Genomic DNA, 21,111 nt, shown 5'->3' with positions numbered 1-21,111 from the left:
ATAAGTGGAGAAGTCATTAGTGCAATTCACTTTAGAAACCAATTATGGGCTGAACTAAAAAAAGATCCTACAAATATAGTTGTTCAAGCACAATATACTACTACAAGAGATACGGTCAAAAGGAAAATAAGGGAAACTAAAGATAATTACTTCTCCAACGAATTTATTAAACACGCTAAAAACCCTAAAAAAATGTGGAGTCTAATAAATAAATTGGCTAGTAACAAGCTAAATAAAGATTGCACACCTTCCAAACTTATTATAGACACTAAAGAGTTAACTCAAACAACTGATATTTGTGCTGCTTTTAATACATACTTTTCTACCATAGGGCTAAAACTAGCCAATGAAATACCAACACAATTTCACATTAATTTTACACTAGCACTTCCTCAAAGTCTTAACTCTGAACTATCTAACTTTAATCCATGCACAACACTTGAAATCACTAATATAATAAAAACACTAAACACGAATTGTAGTAGTGGAATAGATGGGATCAATACTAAAACAATAAAATGCGTAGTTGATCATATTTCTGAATATCTCTCGATCTGCTTTAATAAGCTGCTGCATAATGGTGAATTTCCGGATTCTCTTAAAAAGGCCAGAGTTGCTCCTATCCATAAATCTGGCCCCAAAACCGAACCCGGCAATTACAGACCAATATCTATGCTACCTACAATATCAAAAATATTAGAAAAGATTATTTACTCACGACTTGACACTTACTTGCAAACTAACAATTTCATTTTTAAACGTCAATATGGTTTTAGATCAAAAAGCAGCACTTTATCAGCCACAGCCGATCTCGTTAGCGACATAAAACAAAATATTGACTCTAAGAAAATGGTGCTGGGTGTCTTTATTGATCTGAAAAAAGCGTTTGACACCGTAAGCCACAACTTATTGCTTAAAAAATTAGAATGCATAGGAATAAAAGATCGTGCACTAAAATTATTCAAATCATATCTATCAAACAGAACCCAGATAGTAAAAATAGGTAATGCTCAAAGTTCAGAAATACCAATAACATGCGGCGTCCCACAAGGATCTATATTAGGTCCATTGTTATTTTTAATATATATTAACAACATTCACGAACTCGGTTTACACGGCCGAATCACTCTCTACGCTGATGACACCTGCTTATTTTACTTTGGTTCAAATATCCAGACTATGGTTGCTCAAGCTCAATCAGACCTAAATGTTCTATCTTCTTGGTTTCAACAAAATCTTCTAACAATTAATATTTCAAAAACATCTTATGTAATATTCAAGGCAACAAATAAACTCATTCCTATCTTTCAACCGCTTAAAGTTCAAGACGTTGAAATCAATAACAAAAAATGGGAGAAATATCTGGGTCTTAGAATGGATACAAATTTAAAATGGAACTTTCATATATCACACATAATTACCAAACTAAAATCACTTATAGGCAGATTTTGGTCAATATCTAAATGCATTCCGCAATCTGTACGTCATTTGATCTATAATTGTTTAGTCAAGCCACATTTCATATACCTAATTGAAATATGGGGTACAGCATGCAAAAACAAAATTTCTACAATACAAACACTACAAAATAAATTAATAAAAGCACTATTCAGATACAATTTTTTAACACCTACTAATAAAATCTACCAAGAAACTAAAATTATGACGATTAAACAACTATATGTTTATAGCACCTGTATCCTTATTAAAAAAATTTTAAATAACTCTCTACATAGTAACTTATCATTTAATAAAATCAAATACACCACTACACGCAATACTCGTCGAGCGAGTTTGCTTATCTTGCCAAAGCCGCGCACAAATTATTTAAAGAGATCTATTAGGTATGAGGGTGTGCAATTGTTTAATCGGTTGCCGTCTAAGCTTCGTAACATTAGCGTGATTGATCAGTTCAAAAGGGCATTAAAGACACACATCAGAATGGGCCCATTAGACTAGAATTGGGCTAGCTGATGGCGACGTGTATCTCGTTCGTATATATACTTAATATTAAATTTCTCATGTAAATAAAAAAATAATTTTTGTAATGAGAAATAAAGTTCTTTAAACATTAAACATATACAAACATTTTTCACTCGACCTACTTGCTCCTCAGACCGTCACAAACACATAATCGGGTTATGTTACATCACTGTAATTTATTTGAATGCTCCACTTTGTCCACTTGGAGGCTTGTTACATGCAAAATAATATATAATATACCTTCGCTGGTATAACATAGTACAATTAGATTTGACGACTCATTGGTCTAGTGGTTAGTACCCCTGACTGCGAAACCATGGGTCCCGGGTTCGATCCCCGGCTGAGACGAACATCGATGAGATAAGCATTTGGTGTTGTGCTTAGGTCTTGGGTGTTTAAATATGTATTTATATGTCTATCTATCTATAATATGTATGTATATCCGTTGCCTAGTACCCATAACACAAGCTTCACCAGCTTAGCATGGGACTAGATCAATTGGTGTGAATTGTCTTAAAAAAAAATATATATATATATATATAAATATTTGCGATGCTTTGACTTTCAATGTTAAATTTATTTATTAAAACTTCGTTGTAAGTATACAGACATACAGTACAAATATAATAATAAAATGTCAAAAGTCAAAAATCATTTATTCATATAGGTAACACAATGTACACTTATGAACGTCAAAAAGAAATATACATTATAAATGCTTCTAATTTTACATTTACTGCCAGTTCTTAAATCAAGGGCGTAGAACGGAAGAGAAGAACTGGCATATATTCACATTGTATTTTTGACATATACTTAAAACAAGGAAGGTATTTTATGCGTTAATAGCAACACAAAAAGTTAATTAAGAAATGAATTGCGTCACAAAAAACGTAATTTCAACGCAAGCGTAATTACTGTTTAATTATATGTAATACTGTTTATAAGTACTGTTCTGGAGGAAGGGTTGTGCTGCTCTTTCTCCGACGTAGAGGATCCTTAAGCAGTCTAACCACTGACTGGCCCGAAAGCTCTTGAAGGAACTCGAGAAACTTTAAGTCTGGTCAACCTCAGATTTCTGTATCTGTTTCATGATCATTTGTCAATCTAATAGGCAAGTAGGTGATCCTCTGCCTGACACACGCTGTCTTTTAGGGTGTAAGGCAAGCCGGTTTCCTCACGATGTTTTCCTTCACCGTTCGAGCGAAAGGTATTATGTGAGAAAGTCCATTAGTGAACAGCCTACGACCGGCATGAGAGTAGCACGCTGAAGCCACTAGGCCAACACTGCTAACAACACTCGTAAAGTATTACAAATGTATTTAGTAAATTCAAAACCTTTTGCTCATCCAAAACCGAATGTGTAAAACGTGCAATGAGTCACGATTCGTTTAGAAAGTGAATTGACCTAAAGGTCTACAACTCATTACGTATTGTGTGAATCTATAGAATACTTGAATGAACAGAATATTTTAAAGGCTTGGAGTTTCTCTGTATCCAGTTTAACATCAGCGCCTGCGCATTTCCTTTAAATCTGATGGGTCAACAGTATCCCTAGTCTAATACGCGACAGGATTCAACAATTAGTCCAATCAAGATCAAACGGTGGTATGTCATTTATAGCCATCAAAAAGATAACCAAGTTTAGTAACGCAGTTCTTCTACCGTAAAAGTTGTGAGATCCATGTAATACCAAGTCGGTAGAGTCAGTAACTACTGAAGATACCTTCTGTCTTAAGTTATTACGTAATTAGCTAACCTAACAACATACACTGATATCCATATAACAAATCTTCTTTAAATAAATACTTTGGCCATTGCATGAAAATACAATGTGCCTCACCAGTGATACAATTATCTTGAATTAGATTGTTTAGTGCGATTATAAAGGGGGCCGGAAATGGCCTGAACTACTTCGAGAAGAGGATGGCACTGCCGTGCCCCTACATTCTTACTTAGCTCTGAGAAAACAAAAGACGCACCCCCTTCATTTGTTTGGTAAATGAAAAGAAAGATCAACTCGCGTATAGGTGATAAAAGATGTCAATGCCCAATCATCATCATTTTACATTCTTGCACATCAGGCCACTGAATAAGGAGGATTATAATAGGTCCATGACGAGCCGATGTGCAGCCGAGCAGATGTGATGAGCCCAGAGCCCTAAGTTCCATTCCAGTAACAATAAATTAGGATTAAATATGTCGGAGTTACGCGCCTGACATAAACTTTTTATAGACGTTAAAACGATTTACATACTGTGTTTAATTGTTATTAGAGTAGTGTACAGTTAAAACGCGTTAAATTCCGCTAAAATTGCATAAATAAAGTTTATAAAGCTGGCAGTTAAATTGCAACTTAAAAAGTTGCGCGTATGATGTTATCAAAATTCTTTGATGATTGCTATTATATGTTAATGTGGTATTTGCAAGCGGGTCACGGACAGACATACAGTACATAGTGTTCGTTTATGTAGTTATCAGTTTTGCGTGTCTTAGGCGCTATTTAAATGAGAAATGTGGTTTAATTTGAAATTCTGTAAACGTTTTGCAGTCTATATAAAACCATTTTAAATTCCAGGTATAAAATTGTGACATTTAAATCACGTAAAAAATATTGAAATGGTTACCTCTATTTTGTGTGTACTATAAAAATAAGTCGAACATCCAAATTTGAAATACCTGAAAAAAAAGAAACAATGAGTAATGCAGAACAGAATAAAAACGAAACCCTTTTTTATTGTATGCAAAAATCTAACGTTATTTTTAATTCGACATTGAAATTTCATCTCTATAATACACGAATAACGTTCAAATTTGTTTGAAGAATCGTGACCGTTAGCAAAAACAAAATGGCGGTATACGCGACAGTTTTTTTGAAGATATTTGGCAGGTCACTGATACATGAATACCAATTATTATAGCCAAAATTATATTCAAACTTGTTTCTATACCCGAAATACAAATTGTAGTAACTATAGATCGTAGATTTATGAAATAAATTCCTTTTTACATATTAGATAAAGTCTTGTAACAGTTAATAACTGAGAAGATGTCATGAAATGATGAATTTAATTATTTATATAGTGTTTCTTCTCTCATTATTTAAACACTTTAAATGCCTTTATTACATTTTCCCTCAATTGTTATCATTTTGACATTGACACTATCTGAAATAAAAGACATTGAAAATAATGAATTTTAAAAAGGTAATTATCGAATTCACATTTACAATTACATGTTTTTAATTGCATTTAAATAAGTCTTAATATAACTATGACGCTCAAGCATATCTGAATCATTTACACGAACAAGAAACAAAGAAATACGTACAAAATTTATTACGCATTTTGAAAATCAAGTTTTTATACTCTGTGAACAATTTCGTTTAAAATTACACAGATAATGTACGTTTCCACAGACGTCAATTTGCTACACGTAGATTGGTGAATTTAAAAAAAGAATATACATTTTCATACAAAAACGAAATTATTTGTAAACAGATTTTAGGTGAATTGGGAAGCTAGCCTAAAGTAAGATGGTATAAATAAAATCCCGGCTTACCATTGTACAACTTAATAAGCCAGCTGAGATTACCGAAATTGCCTTTATACTGCCAATAAGGCGCAAACTTTTCTACCAAAAGGTAGATAAGGCTAAGAAAAATTTATTAGAAAAACTATCATAAAACCGAGCTTAATTGAAAAAAGAGTTTAATTTCCTCTATTTTTTCTTATAGAACGGGCCTAATGTTAACTCATACCACTGCAGACACTCTGCCAAAAAGCTCGCAAATGCGTTGTCGACCTTTTAATCATATTACTAACAGCCAAAACATCCAGAAATTTATTACCTGTGTATACGTAAAACCTACTGAACTTATATAAAACATATTTTAACTTAGTAATAGCTGAACCTGTAGATGTACAATTTACTACGTTATCGATTAAGTAATTAAAAATAACACAAAACCTAACGGGGCATGTAGCAAGACCTCCCAAGGGCATAAATACAATCTTTGTTTATGGTTTTAATGAACAAAAATGCCGACTTGTTAAACGTAGAAACAATAATAAAGACTGTTATTTTGAGTTTTATGAAACTTTTTACACCTTTCAAATGCTCCCTTTGTTGTCAAGAATTTTGATTCAAAGTATGACTAACGCCAGAGCTCTATGTTCAAACAAGACGTATTTTTGAAGTTATACTTCTTTAGGCGCGTTATGAAAAATTGATGAGAGTAAAATTTTACGATGCGCGCGCACAGTGACACAAAATTAACAGAATGAAGTTGCCCACGGAAGATGCTACGGCATTGGACATAATTTAAAAACAACATTTTCAAATGTAATTCATTCAGAAGTGACTCCTTTTCCAGTCTTTGATTATTTAATTGTAATTAATTATTTGCATGCAATCAAAAACTATTTTTAATAATGCCAAAGAAGTATAACTTCTTACGCGCGTACATAAGTACACGCACCCTTTTTTTATTGGTAGAATCTATATATCGCTTTCTATAGAAATTATAGCAATTACGACTGTATAAATAGATGAATATAGGACGGTCGTTTAACTGCATACGTGGCTTGAGCACCGATTTCTGAAGAAACAATGTTGATTGACACAGAAGCCTGGTCATCTACATAAAACAATAATCGTTTAACACACAAATTAGTGGATATCAAACATAACTTGATGGGAAAACTTTAATTAAAATTTTAGTTCTTTAAGTTTACTCTGTTGCTTTTTCTTAGAATGGAACATCGCAGACACATACTTTTTACAAGATTGTGTATAGTATGAAGAACCTAAGTAATTTCTTCATCATTATTTATCCCAGACAGTTGTGTATAGGGTTGTCTGATCTTAGTTTTAAACAATTTCCCCTGTTAGCAAATACAATCTCACTTTGATAATACTTTAATTAAAAAAGGGTAAAAATTTCAGAGAAAAGGAAACAGCCAACACCTTGCGTGGGGGGGGGGGACACTATCATTGCAAAGGCGGTGGAAAGCCTCTAAGGCTAATTTTCGACGGTTCCTTTATTTTTCACTTTCGTGCTACGTTTCAAGTTTGCGACATCAGCCGTACCTACTGATATTGAAATAATTATTCCGAAATCAGGTTTCATCATTTGGGTTTGGTTTGTTGGAGAGTACCAATGCCACTTATGAATTATAAATTCGATCGATGATATTATAATTGATTTTAGAGAGAAAGCCGGTAGCGGAAAAAATAAGCGCACAAGACATATCGGGTTGGTGTAATACTTGGGTTGTCCCACAACGGAGACATTCTTTAAACAAGTTACAATAAATTTCAATCGCAAATAATGAACAATCACTAAATAGGACACAAGAAAGATATGAGCTAGCTTTGAGTAGCTGTCAAAATTAGATTTATTAGTCTGGGGTATTCAGGCGTCGAGGTGGTATCCAGTATGTCGAAACATATTGGATTAATAAGGTCTGAATCTAAACTCCTCTTCAGGGGTTTGAAACTTATTAGTGACAACCCTATATTGAAGTTAGTGTCAGTGCAACACTAATTACTTCCTGGCTACACTTCATTTGTCTAGCCCCTCTGCAAGATAAACCAATTTGCCACTTAAAGGACATACCCTTAATTAAAAGATAACATTGGGGAGGTTTGCCTTCATTCTAGGAAGAGCTTGCTGAATTTAGTAGTACCTTTATTACAGAAAATTTGGTTATAAATATTGGTGTTCATAAAACATAATTCGAAATACAAATGTTTTATCCTAATATATGGTTTTAAAGAGATGTCGTTATTTGAAGTCACATAAGTATATTTCTATTTTGGTTGTGTTACTAATAATGTCATCTGTCAAAACTTTTTAAAGTGTGACAGTTTTGACATAAGGAATTGTATTGTCTGTGGATAAGCCGATTACTGGACATTAAATTTTTTAAACGCGAATTTAATGTAATACTAATACTTTACATTGATCGTGATTATATTATCTGGTAAACAAGCTATATATTATAGCTTTACAACCTTTTTTCCGTTTCTACTATTATGACGACTGTTCTCTTAATAAATAAATATAATTCAGACACGTTTCTGAATACTTGCTCAACTTGAACCAACCAATACTAAGTGCATTGGCATTTATCTCGTGATTTGCTTTCACTTATAAAAACAACAATAAATTATATACCGTATTAATATCCGTTCGTTTTCCCTTTAATAGCACGTAACACGATGAATAAGAAATGTAACAATAGTTCCCACGCTCGTTGCAAAAATTAACGCGAAAGTATGGGAGTATGACAGGAAAATCTGTTATGTAATAATATACATATATATATACGTTACACAATATTATATACGTAAAAAGGGCATGTTAAATTAACGGCGATTTACCAACCCCGGACCTATTGTGGAGTACTAGACAGGCGTTTGACCGCAATCCTATTTGATATTAAAGTGGTGACGCGGGCTAATGAATAGTACGCTCGCCTGAAAGTACCTATTTACCCGCTATTAAATAATTTTACCTCCTCGAAAGAAAACTGTTCGCTGTTCTGTTAATGACAGTGAAAAACGTGCATAGGAGCAAATTGGAATTTAGACAAAGGCATTATCAGTGTGGATTGTCAGCAGGTTTCATCATCAAAAATACCATTAGATTTTTCTATAGAGAAAATTCGACAGACAAGTACCTAAAACTAAACTTTTGTATATATAGAAACGGTGTATATAGCCTTCATCAAAGGACTCCATCCCAGGATAATGATATACACACAATTATACATACATAGTAGTTTGCACAGACTTACTGCTTACCAAGTCAAGTAAACATCGCACGATATGGTTTTTTATCTATGTAACGAAAATTTAAGTAAAACGATGTGATATTTCTTTTACCTAAGGGAGCGTTCCATTATTACGTAACGAATTTTTTGTCCTTTTGTAAACGTTACGATACGGGGCGGGGATTGAAGTACGCGTTATTGTTAATATTATTTTCGGCTTCCAGTACTTTACACTACATTATGGTAACTTTTAGGTATAAAGAGTCACTAGGTGGTCACGAAACGTTTTACTATACTTGGGTACAGAAAAACATCACGGCGCGTACATGGTGGGGGCGCGTTACAAAAATTGCGTGACGTAATACTTGAATTATGTGTGAGAATCTTGAAATAATTAATAGACAGACTTTATTCATTACAAGTCACACTATTAAACTTCCCGCATTATAATATTTTAAAACATTTGACTCTAACAAAACAAGCTCGATTCGACGTTTAAACTCACCCCAAACCCTGCACAGGATCACCTGACACCCTTTTTTACCTCAGGTAGATGGCAGATGGCGTACAGGTCATTTTGAACCTGTCCTAACAAAAAATGTTTTGGGTAACGTCTACTAGAAAAGGGAAGTATCATTTTAAACATTTAAAATTTAATTCTTTAAGAAGATATTAGGAGTGTGGTATATCGTTTGTATAGAAATTATATACATAGGAAGAGGAAGAAATTATTAAATTTACCAGATTAAAAGTGCTTTTACGCAAAAAAATATTCTTGTCTATGATATGACAGCATAATATAAATGGTGCGATGATCTTTCTGTGTGTAATATTAAGGAGCCATGATTGGAAAATATAATCTTATTTTTGACAGGGTAATTTGATCAAGTGTTTTGAAGTCGAGGGTTATTTCGATTCGGGGCAAATTGCTTATTATCATGAAAAACAGCTTTCGTGATAACAAATAATTACGTATAATTCTTATTAAAACCAAGCCTAAACTTTATGCATAACGAAAAAAGTTGTATTATTTCTAGTGTCCTACTTATAAATAAATAGGTACTACGTATTTTTAATAATTAATTATACAAGTAAAAGAATTAAGTGATACTATTAATAAGATAACATCGATTCCTTATACTAAAGGGACACGTGTCTTTCTTTTAAATAAAGAAAAAAAAATGTAAGTATAAATATTTAAAAAATCGGTGGCGCTACAACCTTTTTAGGTCTGGGCCTCAAACTTCTGTATCTGTTTCATGATCATTTAATCGTTATGATCAATAGGCCAATCTAATAGGCAAGTAGGTAATCAGCCTCCTGTGCCTGTCACGCCGTCAACTTTTTTTGAGTCTAAGGCAAGCCGGTTTTTTGAAGATGTTTTCCTTCACCGTTCGAGCGAATTATAAATGCGCATATCGAGAGAAATTCCATTGGTGCAGTGGATAAGTAATCAACCGATTTTGGTATTAATATTTGAATTAAACAAAAACTAAAATACGATTTTATAACTTTAAATTGATCTTAAATGCATACGAAACTTGATCATATATTATAAATTTATTACAAGTTAGCATATAGCAGATAAAACAACAGCGAAAACTATTTAGATACTAGACAGATAATTAAGGAATGATAGTACACATCACAGAGTATGCGTAGTAGCGTATTAAAGGAGGTAGAATGTTTTTAAGTCTGTGCAAATAGTTAATATTTATTCTGTGACTGCAATGCGGAGGTTCAGTAAAAACACTGGCAATTCCCTAACCAAAGCTAGACAAAAAATCATGTATATTTTTAGACCTTGTTAAATTTTGTTTGTTTATATTAGCAACATTTTAGCTATTTAATTTCAGCATGTTCGAACCTCTCGAGGGCATGATTATACTTATATATATATATATATATATTTAAATGATGTTTAAGCCAATTTACACAAAGCATTACAACAGTATCCCGGTGAATCATTAGATCCGTTGGTAAAAACTGTCAGAGGGGTGAGAATGTAAAACGAAAAAGATAAACGTATAAATGAATTCCTTTAAATTCACAAAAATGACATGAATCCATGACCCTGCGTCTAAGATGAATTTGAACTAAACAAAATATAATAGATGATAAAAGAAAAATTACGCTTGAATTGTTGATTATCTCCTATAGCCAGAAATTCAAGATCTAAATACTAAATAATGTTTAATATACATTTTTTTATCTTTAATACTCGTTTGATTGCGCCTTGAGATACGTTTTATGCGAGCAACAGATTGCAACAAAGAATTCGCTTTTAACTGAACTCGATTTGAAACATCTAAGTAACCACGAAAGTATTACAAAGTTGTAATGTAGGTCGGTCCGTTACAGCGCAATTAACCAAATTTTATGTTTTGCGTTACCATTAAGTTCAAAGATGTTTTACGCTTACATTTTGGTCATATAACGATGTTGCCAGCTATAAAATTGCATTACCTTAATGGGAAAAGCTTCGGTAATCTTTTATGTATTAGATTTACATTCGTGTCTTTTTAGAATTATGTGTGTGTTTGTTTGATTGATCATCATCACGTAGGAAAGGATAATGCGTCTTTCACAATGCTAATATATAGCCAAACCTTTTAGGAGCTGAAAAGCTTTCAAATTTATTCGCATATATATAAAAATACCTCTAGATCTTTACAGTGAATTAAATGTTTAGAAACCAAATAAAAATACTCGGAACGAACCATTTTCAAGTAATTACTTAATTTCTATACATATTAAAGTCTTTGTTAAAAGCTTTTGTTGTTACGTAATACTGATGACTCAAAGTAACACATTCTCTTCTAAAAGGAACCAGAGTTAACCCACTAAAGTTTTGTTTCGAAGCCTTTGCTACGAAGGCTTAGAAAAAGCATCAAAGACAAACATAGGATTGCAACTTGCAGCGTTTACAGTTTATTCTTTCATTTATTAAAGGAGTTTTTGTATTTTTAAACTATTGAAAGGAAGCTATTTTTATCTCGCCTAAAAGACATTTTATATCCGAGATGGACATATTACTAATTAGCCATAATTATTGTATAGGCAAGATTGTAATTCAGGTCGCACCCTTTTGTGAACTTTATTGTATAAAAATAAACGAGTACGTACTGGCAAGGGAGTACTCAATTCAGCAAGCTAACCACGTCACATCAATAGGAATTATGTTTGTATTGAGTTTTATGTTCAACAGAGCCGGGAGAGCAACACCGAAAGATCCCAACTCGGATTCCTACCACGCGTTCTTCACGCGTCTTCTATCCCCTACTCTGTAATCTAGGCTACATATCTTATCACAAAGATTTCCCTATTATGCATACCTCCTCACGCTAAAAACATATCCTTCTCATACCTCCCTTTATACCTAAACATCTATATTAACAGTCCGTTATTCGTAAATTGGAAATATCGTGAGTTACACATAATTATTCTGATCACGAGCATTCCATATTATTCGTCATATCAACGCGAAGCCAGATAATAACGAGCCCAATCAAGTAATATGCGTATTGTACAATATCTTGGGTTCATAAAAACTACATTTTTTAAATTGTTACCACAGTAGATTACACTAGTTTTTAGGAAACATGGTTTTATGAATAAAAAACTAATTACAGTCAACAACGACATCGAAGGGACTACTCATATTTGGTCGTAAAAACCGACAGTCGTAACAGCCGATGACTTTGTTATTAATATGATAAGAACCTAATACAATAGAATTCTGCCGGGACCTTTGATTTTAGTCAATATAACCGGTATGTTGTTCTAAACGATGTCGTCGTAAACGGTTTTGACTGGTAATTAAAAACTATGTAATTCAAAGTTTTCCTAAATTCAACTTCTAACACATTAATTAAAAACGAGTTATATAAGGCAATAATTTTAGCCCGTTTACTATATAATTTTAAATTTGCACAACATAAAACCTGTTTTCTGGTTTGAAAGGAAGCCTATGGCTCGTAGATCGAGTGATACTGGTAAATTAATATTCTGCGTTTTTATGTTTTTAGACTTAAAGTCATCAGTTATAGGTTTTGGACTTTGGTTAATAATATACTAAGATAGTCTTCTTAAATTTGGTTTATATTTACGTTATTTATGTCAGAAGTTCTTATCGAATTTACGACCCAGAAATATTAAATGTGAATAAATAGCTATAATATAGGAGTACCTAATATTAATTATTGCGAAAAATAACACATATGAACTTAAATTTGTAAAAGTTTAGAAACGATTTATTTAAATAGAAAAACATTTAAAAAGTCTATTGAAATAAAACATTCCTATAGACTTGGACTGGCCAAGTCTATACGAATGTTTAATTTTTATTATTATTATTACAACTTTAATTACCCATAAACATACAGAATATACAAATATGTAATATATTTAATTATAACTGTAAATAAGTTCTAATATAATCAATCTAATATAAGTCTATAAATATTGTAATATATTCATATTACGCAATAAATCATTATACCTATTAAAAGCCTGGGAAAAAGAAACACATGCTAACTTTCATATATTATATTATTATTATTTATATATTATATATATTGTTGAGCCAAAAAATCCTGATCTTATTTTAAATGGTCTCACTAATACAGTTAATTAAAATAATAAGTTCACTTGTTATTTAACGGAATACAAAATCAAGTTTCCATAAGTCAAGATGATTTTATAACATTGCTAAAAAATAGGTTCTACAAATTGGGATGACATATTTAATAAATAACAAATAAAATAATTTGTTATCTTTAAGTATATAATAATTTAAAAAGAATTAAGAATTCGTGTGGGTAGGCAGTTAATTGGCCTGATAGGCAAAGGTTTCTTTGTACATACCTATATTTTATAAAAGCCACGCGTGGCCGTACACAAAGTTTGCAAAAAGATTGTGTCCTTAGAAAGTAAACGTATTCTAGGACAAACTAACCGAAAACCTCGATAAATGATAACAAAGAAATATAAGATTACCTGATAAAAACGTTATTGGGCCGGCAATGACTCACTAAAGCACTTTTTCACAAGTTTTCAACTTTGAAAACAGTATTTTACGGTTGAATGCGGTGCCACACCTCGGAGCACTTTCAAACCGGTTTTTAAGCGGACACGTAAAAGTAGTTTGGGTAGATGACAAACAGCACGAACACCTTCCGCGAACGTTACCGATAAACTGACGTAAAAGTTGAACAGTGTTGCCACAGTGCAGAATTTTGTTTTGCACTAAAGGTTTTAACTTTTATTTTTTTAAGGATTTTGCTTTACTTGAAAATGTATTCATGATGTAGCGAAATAAAGAGATCTCCTATTCAAATTCGTTATAAATTATACTATATTTTACACCATAGTAACACATTATCTTGCCTTTTGAAAACCCGAACCTACTTACGAAATTAACCTCTACCTTATATATAAATTACATAAATAGATTTAGTTGGAGAGAGTGAAGAAAATTTGATAAATTTCTTATCACTGGCAACCCCAAAACTTTCTTCGTCCCTTCGGACAATATCGTGTGTGATCGGCAACACTCGTGCGAACAGCTCACAAACCGAACTCCAGTCTCCAAGCCCCCTGTTGAAAACAGAAGTGGAGCGTCTTTTGTAAAATATCAATGCTTTTGTTACGCGGTATTATTTAAATTTAATGAGATAGTGTGGTTTATACTAGGTTTGTAGAAAGGATATATACTTCTTTTGAATGGCAGTGAAGTGCTAGTGGAGTATCAAACCTAGAAAAAACAATAATAAATATTTCGATTTTATTTAAACCTCTGTTCATATATGAAACCATAGAATTCATCCGCCATATATTTTCTACGGCTGTACTTATAAAAAACAAACTCGCTGTATTTCTATGCGACATGTAACACTAAATTAAAATAAAACTTGTAATTAAAATTTCCCAATAATCCAATAATATTTTTAATTCTTAACGTCTAATGACACTAATCTATAGTAGATGTTATCATCAAAAAAGTTTTTGGATAGTAGAACCTCTGCAGTTTCATTCGTGACCTCGGAGCAATCCAAAAATTCGCGTGGTATTGCTTGCTTTTTTTTTAATGAGATAAACTTGCAGAAGGGTCACTTATAAGTTATAGATAAGTGCTTACCGCCCATACACACTTGCAACACCAAAAGGCTTGCAAATGCGTTACCGACCTATAGAAAAGTGGCTCTTGAAGGCACCTAAGTCATGACGGTTCAAAAACACCTTGAATGGCAGCTGGTTGCATAAACTTTAAACATTGCTAAGACTTTTTATCCGTAATCAAAGCAATGTTTTCGTGGGATATATTATTTGCATGCGAACAAAGTCGTATCGAATATCTAGTTAGTAAAAAATTATTATCATTCTTAGCAAGAACCGGATATTAACTTTCAGAATATTGAGCGTTTATTGAATTCATAAGTAATTGAAAGTGCGCTCAATAATTTTTAATTAACTTTCCATTCTATTTCAATATTTTCATAACATCTATTTTCAATTAAGAGCGTTTTTACTTTCAATTAACATTTATGCGGTACAGTTTTAAATTATCGAATACATAATTTTACAAAAAAAAATAATAACTATCAGAAAGCTAGTAAACATGACATCACTATAATTTTAAATTAACTATATACAAGCTAATTATTCGTTAATGGTAAATGTTAATACATAAATCAAATACAGGACCCATTGCAATTCCACGTTTGCAGCCTAACCTTTTTAGCACCTTTTTTTATTTCAAACAAAAATAGTCTCAATCGCAGTTTGGGTATTCGATATACAAATGGTTTTTATTCAATAAAAACGACCAAACGAAAAACATTACTTGTTCATTTTTAAGACAATTCATGCTAGATCTAAAACCTACTAAACTTTATTACCGATTTAATGAAATTAAAAAACTCCAAGTATCTATTTCATCAATGTTAGGCAAAAGTTTGTCCACTTCGAATAGATGTTCGTTATATTAATACAAGCTGCTGCTCGCGTCCTCAATGTAGAAAATAAAGAAATTTTACATTTCGCTTAAGAATCATCACCATTTAGGCCATCAGCCAAAAAACTTTTTCTTACATTATCTTAAACTGTTTCTTGTTAGAATCGTTTTGAAGACTACCTACCAGTAATAAAAACAATTAAAAACATTAAAATGTCAATATTGTTATTAGATGAACCTCTAATAAATTAATCTAATCTAATTAAATAATTGATCCATTATCATTTTATACTTAGAAATGTTAGGTTTTTAAGTTTATTTGCAGTTTATGAGCAGTGTTGGCCTAGTGGCTTCAGCGTACGACTCTCAAACCTGAGGTCGTAGATTCGTCTGTGCACCAATGGACTTTCTTACTATGTACGCATTTAACATTTGCTCGAACGGGAAGGAAAACATCGTGAGGAAACCGACATGTGTTAGACCCAAAAAGTCGACGACGTGTGTCAGGCACTGGAGGCTAATCACCTACTTGCCTATTAGAATCAAAAAGATCATGAAACAGATTCAGAAATCTGAGGCCAAGACCTAAAGCTTGTACCGCCACTGATTTTTTTTTTAGTTTATTGTATTGAACGATTGAAAAATTACCTAATTCACCTACTAAAAAATATAATTGAATCAAAACGTAAGCTAATATTAAACTGTTTTGACGTTTTCGATAAAAAGAACAATTTAATTTGTACCAGCCTAAGGAGGCAGTGGTCAGGAAACCTAGGATTCATCTAGCTTGAATCAGAATACCAAGAAACGTGACCTCAGATTGCTATACTATCAGCCATTAAGTGCATTATTGCACATTAGTCACAAAACCTATGCGACATAATGGCTAGCCACAATGATTATTTCAATGTTATCATAATAGTAATTACCTTGGGTTAGTCATAGCTCCTAGAAAACTTTAATTGGAAAGAACAGTCATTGTTGATATCTTAAATAGTAAAAATATACATTATGTACGAAAGTTGGACTCTTACGAGAAAAGAAACATCTTTTTTTTGGGATAAGTGACTGGCAAAGTTTACTTTGCAGTATTGGGTTTATTATATTCTGTTGCTATTTAAAACCCATACTGTTTGTGCTCAGTCTATTGTTCTTTGTTAAATATATTTTTACCTACCTTTGAGGACTATATTTGGGCATTCCTACAAATATGACTTATATAAACAGAACTTATTTGAAACCAGTTTATTAAACTGCAAATTACACCATAAAGAATAAGTACTAAAAACTAATTAATTGTACCTAACTATATTTTCTAACCTAAAAACTGTGTGAATTATTCATTATTACAGTCTTTCTTGCTTTAGCTACTGAACTGATTTGATTAAATTTGAGCATAGATGAGACCTAAAGATGTGTTGACTGTTGACTACTTTTTCTATGCCAAAAGTCACTTACTAGTCTCAAAACTTTTAAATATCCTCAGATGTCTGCAAAGTTATTAGTCCCTGGTATTCCATTTCTTTATACATTATGTCTTGATTGAGTGTATGAAGTGTTTCTTGGAACCGTTGTCTAAGAGCCTGGTTTTCCATTCCAGCTATTTCATTCTGTGTTCTCTGTCTTCTTTGTTTAAGTTCATCTAACTCAGCTTTAAGCTGTTCAATTCTAATAGTCATGTTATCCCGATCACGAGAGTCTTCCTCAAAGTACTCCATTTGAGCTGGCTCACTTTGTTTTGATGTTTGTGGTTTAAAATCTGTTGTAAATGACTTTTGATCCATACTGAGCATTGTATTATCTGACATATGGCTATATGGAGACATTCTTTCTAGTTCCATATTCATAGTGTCTTCCTCTGGATCACTATCACTTACAGCACCACCAAAGATGTCCACAACATTTGATGGCTCCTGTTTAGGATTAGGTTCCTTTTTGACAGCTGCTTTTTTACGTTCTTTGGGTTTAGGAGCTGTCTCATGTTTTGGATGATCGTCATCCTCCTTAATAATTTCCCATGTAACACCTACAGCTTCATTGTCTGCCCGGAGCAAACGCTTTACCTCTTTTTCTATTTCTGGTGCTTCTACATACTTCTTTTTCAAAGTTTTTCTAAAACGCCGTTTTCTAACGTTTTTGGTAGGTGGAGTTACACCATGAGGATACAAAAATTTTTTGTCAACTTTATAAGGATCTTTCTTCTTAGTTTTCGATGGAGACTCTTCTTCAAAGGCGTCTCCTTCTTCTTTACAGATCATAATTTGACATATATCTGCTGTTTTGTAAAAGCTTTTATTGTCAATGGTTTTCATCGATTCTATGATAGTGGGTAAATCAAGAATTTTAGCGTGCATAAGCCAATGATCAAACCTTACCTCGCCGCTTCTGACATCATTATCAACTTGTATGGTTAGACGATTTTTAAGATTTTCTCCAGACTTAAGAACGTCTCGAAGTATTTTCGCTGGTTCTTCGGGTAAACGTAAAATAAATTGCGATTCTAATTCAACTGGATATTCAGGTTCTCTTTTGTCTCTATTCATTATGATAACGGTATATTTGATTTTAATATAATATTACAACTTTGAACTTAACAAATTATATATACAAAGTTTCGTATTGTGGTTTATATTAATTTGTCTAATATAATATATATAAAATATAAATAGTTAATTATTTTAGGAAATTAAGATATCAAGTTAATGTCATTGTCAAATGTCAGTATGTCAGTACAGTGTGCTATCGAACCACAGAGTATGTACAAGAACATGAACTAAAGCATACAAACCAGGGGGTCTAGCCAAGATGGCTTAACAGTAGTGTATGTAGAAAGTCGAAAACTAAATTTGTATGAAAATGACAGCTCGTGTCGACAGTCGGTAGCCTAGGCCCTAAAGGCGTGAGTCGGGATACAATAAGCGACGCCATGACAGTGCTACGAAAAGACACACATTAACGCTTACGCTATTCGGTAGCCAACGGCCAATTAATGTTTCGGCAGTGTAGAAAAAACGGCGTTTCTCCGCCATGTTTTAGCGTGATCTCAAAAGCTGCTGTTTGCAATAATTCAGTACAACTATTGCCATCTTTAATGACTACTGTTTTAAAAACATCTCATATTTTGGACGTTTTAACGAAATGGTTTTAATTTGTTATCTGTCTTTTTTTAACGATCTCGTGTAATTATAATAATTTAAACTAGAGTGAATATTTTTAAGTTAAGATTTTTAGTTTTTCTATGAATCAATGCGAGGATAACACAATAGACACAGATAAATATGAAAATATCAAGAAAATCAGCAAATTAGTAGAGGTAAATCCTGTTTATATTGGATATCTTTTATTGATATTTATATTGCATGTAAGTTTATAAAATTGTTCTTTAGTTTGAAAAATACATATACCATTTAATATTGCTTATATTACGTAATCACAAAGTAAAATGATTGTACATTTTATTTATATTTCAGATGAGAAAGCAGTCACTAATGGACATAATTAGAAGTTCTAAATATATTTTATTGTAATTATAATAGAAGCTAATGATATAATATTGATTTAAATTAATCAAATAAAGTGGATTTATACTTCTTGAACTTTGGAAATATAAAATCTAGTGAGCAATACTAAGTAATGGTAAGCAGATAGTTTCTTTAATTATTTACAAATGTTAATATACTAGAGAAGTTATTATAACATTGTTAATGAATGAGAAGTTTGAATTCAAGTCCCTTGGGAGTTACTGACATTGTTTGGTTAAGTATTAAAAACTTTAATTGACAATAAGCAGCAAAGTGACAAATTAAGTATATTTTTAAGTTTAGAATTAAGTAAAGAGTTTTAATATTTAAGTTACCTATTGAACAAACCTTGGACTGATCTTACAGTTTAGTTTGTCAGTTTTCTATTTGATCAAAGTACTAACTAAAATATTTTATTTTCAGAAAAAGAGAAGCTAATAAGACAACTTAAAATATATAAAAAAACCACAAATGGACAAGTCTTATCTTTTAATTAATTTAAGTGTTATATTATGTACCTGAAAATGAATTTGATAATGGGGAATGAAGCATTTTATGAATAATGTAAAAAATAAGACAAGTGGAGTATGAAATACTGCAGACTGCATTATGTTAAGGAAGATATTTGGTGCCTTATTTTAATAAAAAATAACCATAACTGAATCATTTTTATTTTGCTACCTGTTTGTTTATTATTACTAACTATTAGTAGGTACGGGTCATTCATATATGCATTATCTGTATATTCTTGTAAAATAAACTAATATTGTGAACCACTTTAATGGCTTTTCCTACTAAAGAAGACATAGGTAAATTGCCAAAAATAAAACTGACAAATACATAACATACAATGTTTATTCATTTCTTACTTAAACAGATTTTGCATTTACATATTAACTAGTAGCAAATCACTGATATAACCAAAAGTTAATTGACATAAATATTAACTTAAAATCAGCATCAAACTTAAATTTATATCTAAGATGTTGGAACATCAATATGGAATCAAAGGTTCATTAAGGGTTTTTAATGTCATACCAGACTAAGTTTCTATTTTAAAATTTTTATTAATCTCTCTTTTCATTTCATTGAGTACTTGCTGCTTTTCAATTCTCACTTTCTAAAAGTGTAAATTTATTATAAACAATCAACCTTTATGACTCCAACTTAAACTGAAATTGTTTGTTAGACATAAACAGAGATAATTCCAACTAGTAGCAAATCACTAATAAAATCTACACTTATATAAAAATCTGCTTTCAAAATGACATTAAAAATGTTCAAGCACAAACACCAAACCTAATTAAAGCTTAAATCAAACTCTAATTTCAGTGTTCACACTAGTCTACGTTTTTTTTCTATTGTTTTTTAATTCTTTGGACTTTATCAACTTCTAGTCAACCTTATTTTCACTCTTTATTTATCAATCCACAGTACTATTTCTATTGTTTCTTCTAACCGGTAAAAAAATATGTTGCTTCTTCATTTTGCAGATTAGTTGTGAGGTCAAATCCTAAAAATATCAAAGTATGAATACTACTAATTATTATATATCGCGATTATGCAATTTCAAAATATTGTATTTATTTGTAGCCTTAAATTTCCGACAAAACATAAAACAAACCATAATTAATTTAAACATGCAATTAAATTCATATATTCACTTTGCACCTTCCGTAAATTCCACATAAATCGAAAATTGTTCCGACCTTGCTGACATTCTAATGTCCCTTTTGCAGCTTCCAATTGCAAATTTACAATAATATTGTAAAGTTTTAACTTTTATTTGTTTATAAAAGTGACATTAGGAATACATTTAATCCAGAGACAATATGACGGAATAAGGTGCTACGAACAGCAGCTCGCATCTACGCTG

General features: G+C 31.8%; 2 protein-coding genes and 1 long non-coding RNA gene across 11 annotated transcripts in view; 1 reads left to right on the top strand and 2 right to left on the bottom strand.

Moving 5' to 3' along the window:
• The window catches only part of LOC125055218 (fasciclin-3), a 97,839-nt gene extending 83,869 nt beyond the window's left edge, over positions 1 to 13,970 (bottom strand). For 4 of the 9 annotated variants that reach the window (XM_047657561.1, XM_047657564.1, XM_047657568.1 and 1 more), the window contains exon 1: positions 13,758 to 13,970. The gene's annotated coding sequence lies outside the window, so the exon portion shown is untranslated. Of the gene's footprint in view, positions 1 to 4,607; positions 4,660 to 13,757 lie in introns of all 9 variants that reach the window. The other 5 variants (XM_047657566.1, XM_047657567.1, XM_047657565.1 and 2 more) reach the window with 3 other exon arrangements.
• A 2,974-nt stretch (positions 13,971 to 16,944) lies between these two features.
• LOC125055438 (transcription initiation factor TFIID subunit 7) lies at positions 16,945 to 18,316 on the bottom strand. Its single transcript, XM_047657902.1, has one exon. The coding sequence runs from the start codon at positions 18,255 to 18,257 to the stop codon at positions 17,187 to 17,189; it is 1,071 nt and encodes a 356-aa protein (XP_047513858.1). The 5' UTR covers positions 18,258 to 18,316; the 3' UTR covers positions 16,945 to 17,186.
• A 526-nt stretch (positions 18,317 to 18,842) lies between these two features.
• LOC125055230 lies at positions 18,843 to 19,691 on the top strand. The gene is made up of 3 exons (XR_007117834.1): positions 18,843 to 19,027; positions 19,185 to 19,350; positions 19,659 to 19,691. It is a non-coding gene; the product is annotated as an uncharacterized LOC125055230 (long non-coding RNA).
• The last annotated feature ends 1,420 nt before the right edge of the window (positions 19,692 to 21,111 follow it).

The sequence above is a fragment of the Pieris napi genome, chromosome 13 (genome assembly GCF_905475465.1).
Source record: "Pieris napi chromosome 13, ilPieNapi1.2, whole genome shotgun sequence".
NCBI classification, from domain to species: domain Eukaryota; kingdom Metazoa; phylum Arthropoda; class Insecta; order Lepidoptera; family Pieridae; genus Pieris; species Pieris napi.
Note: the sequence above shows the minus strand (reverse complement) of the source record. Positions and strands in the feature narration are given on the sequence as shown.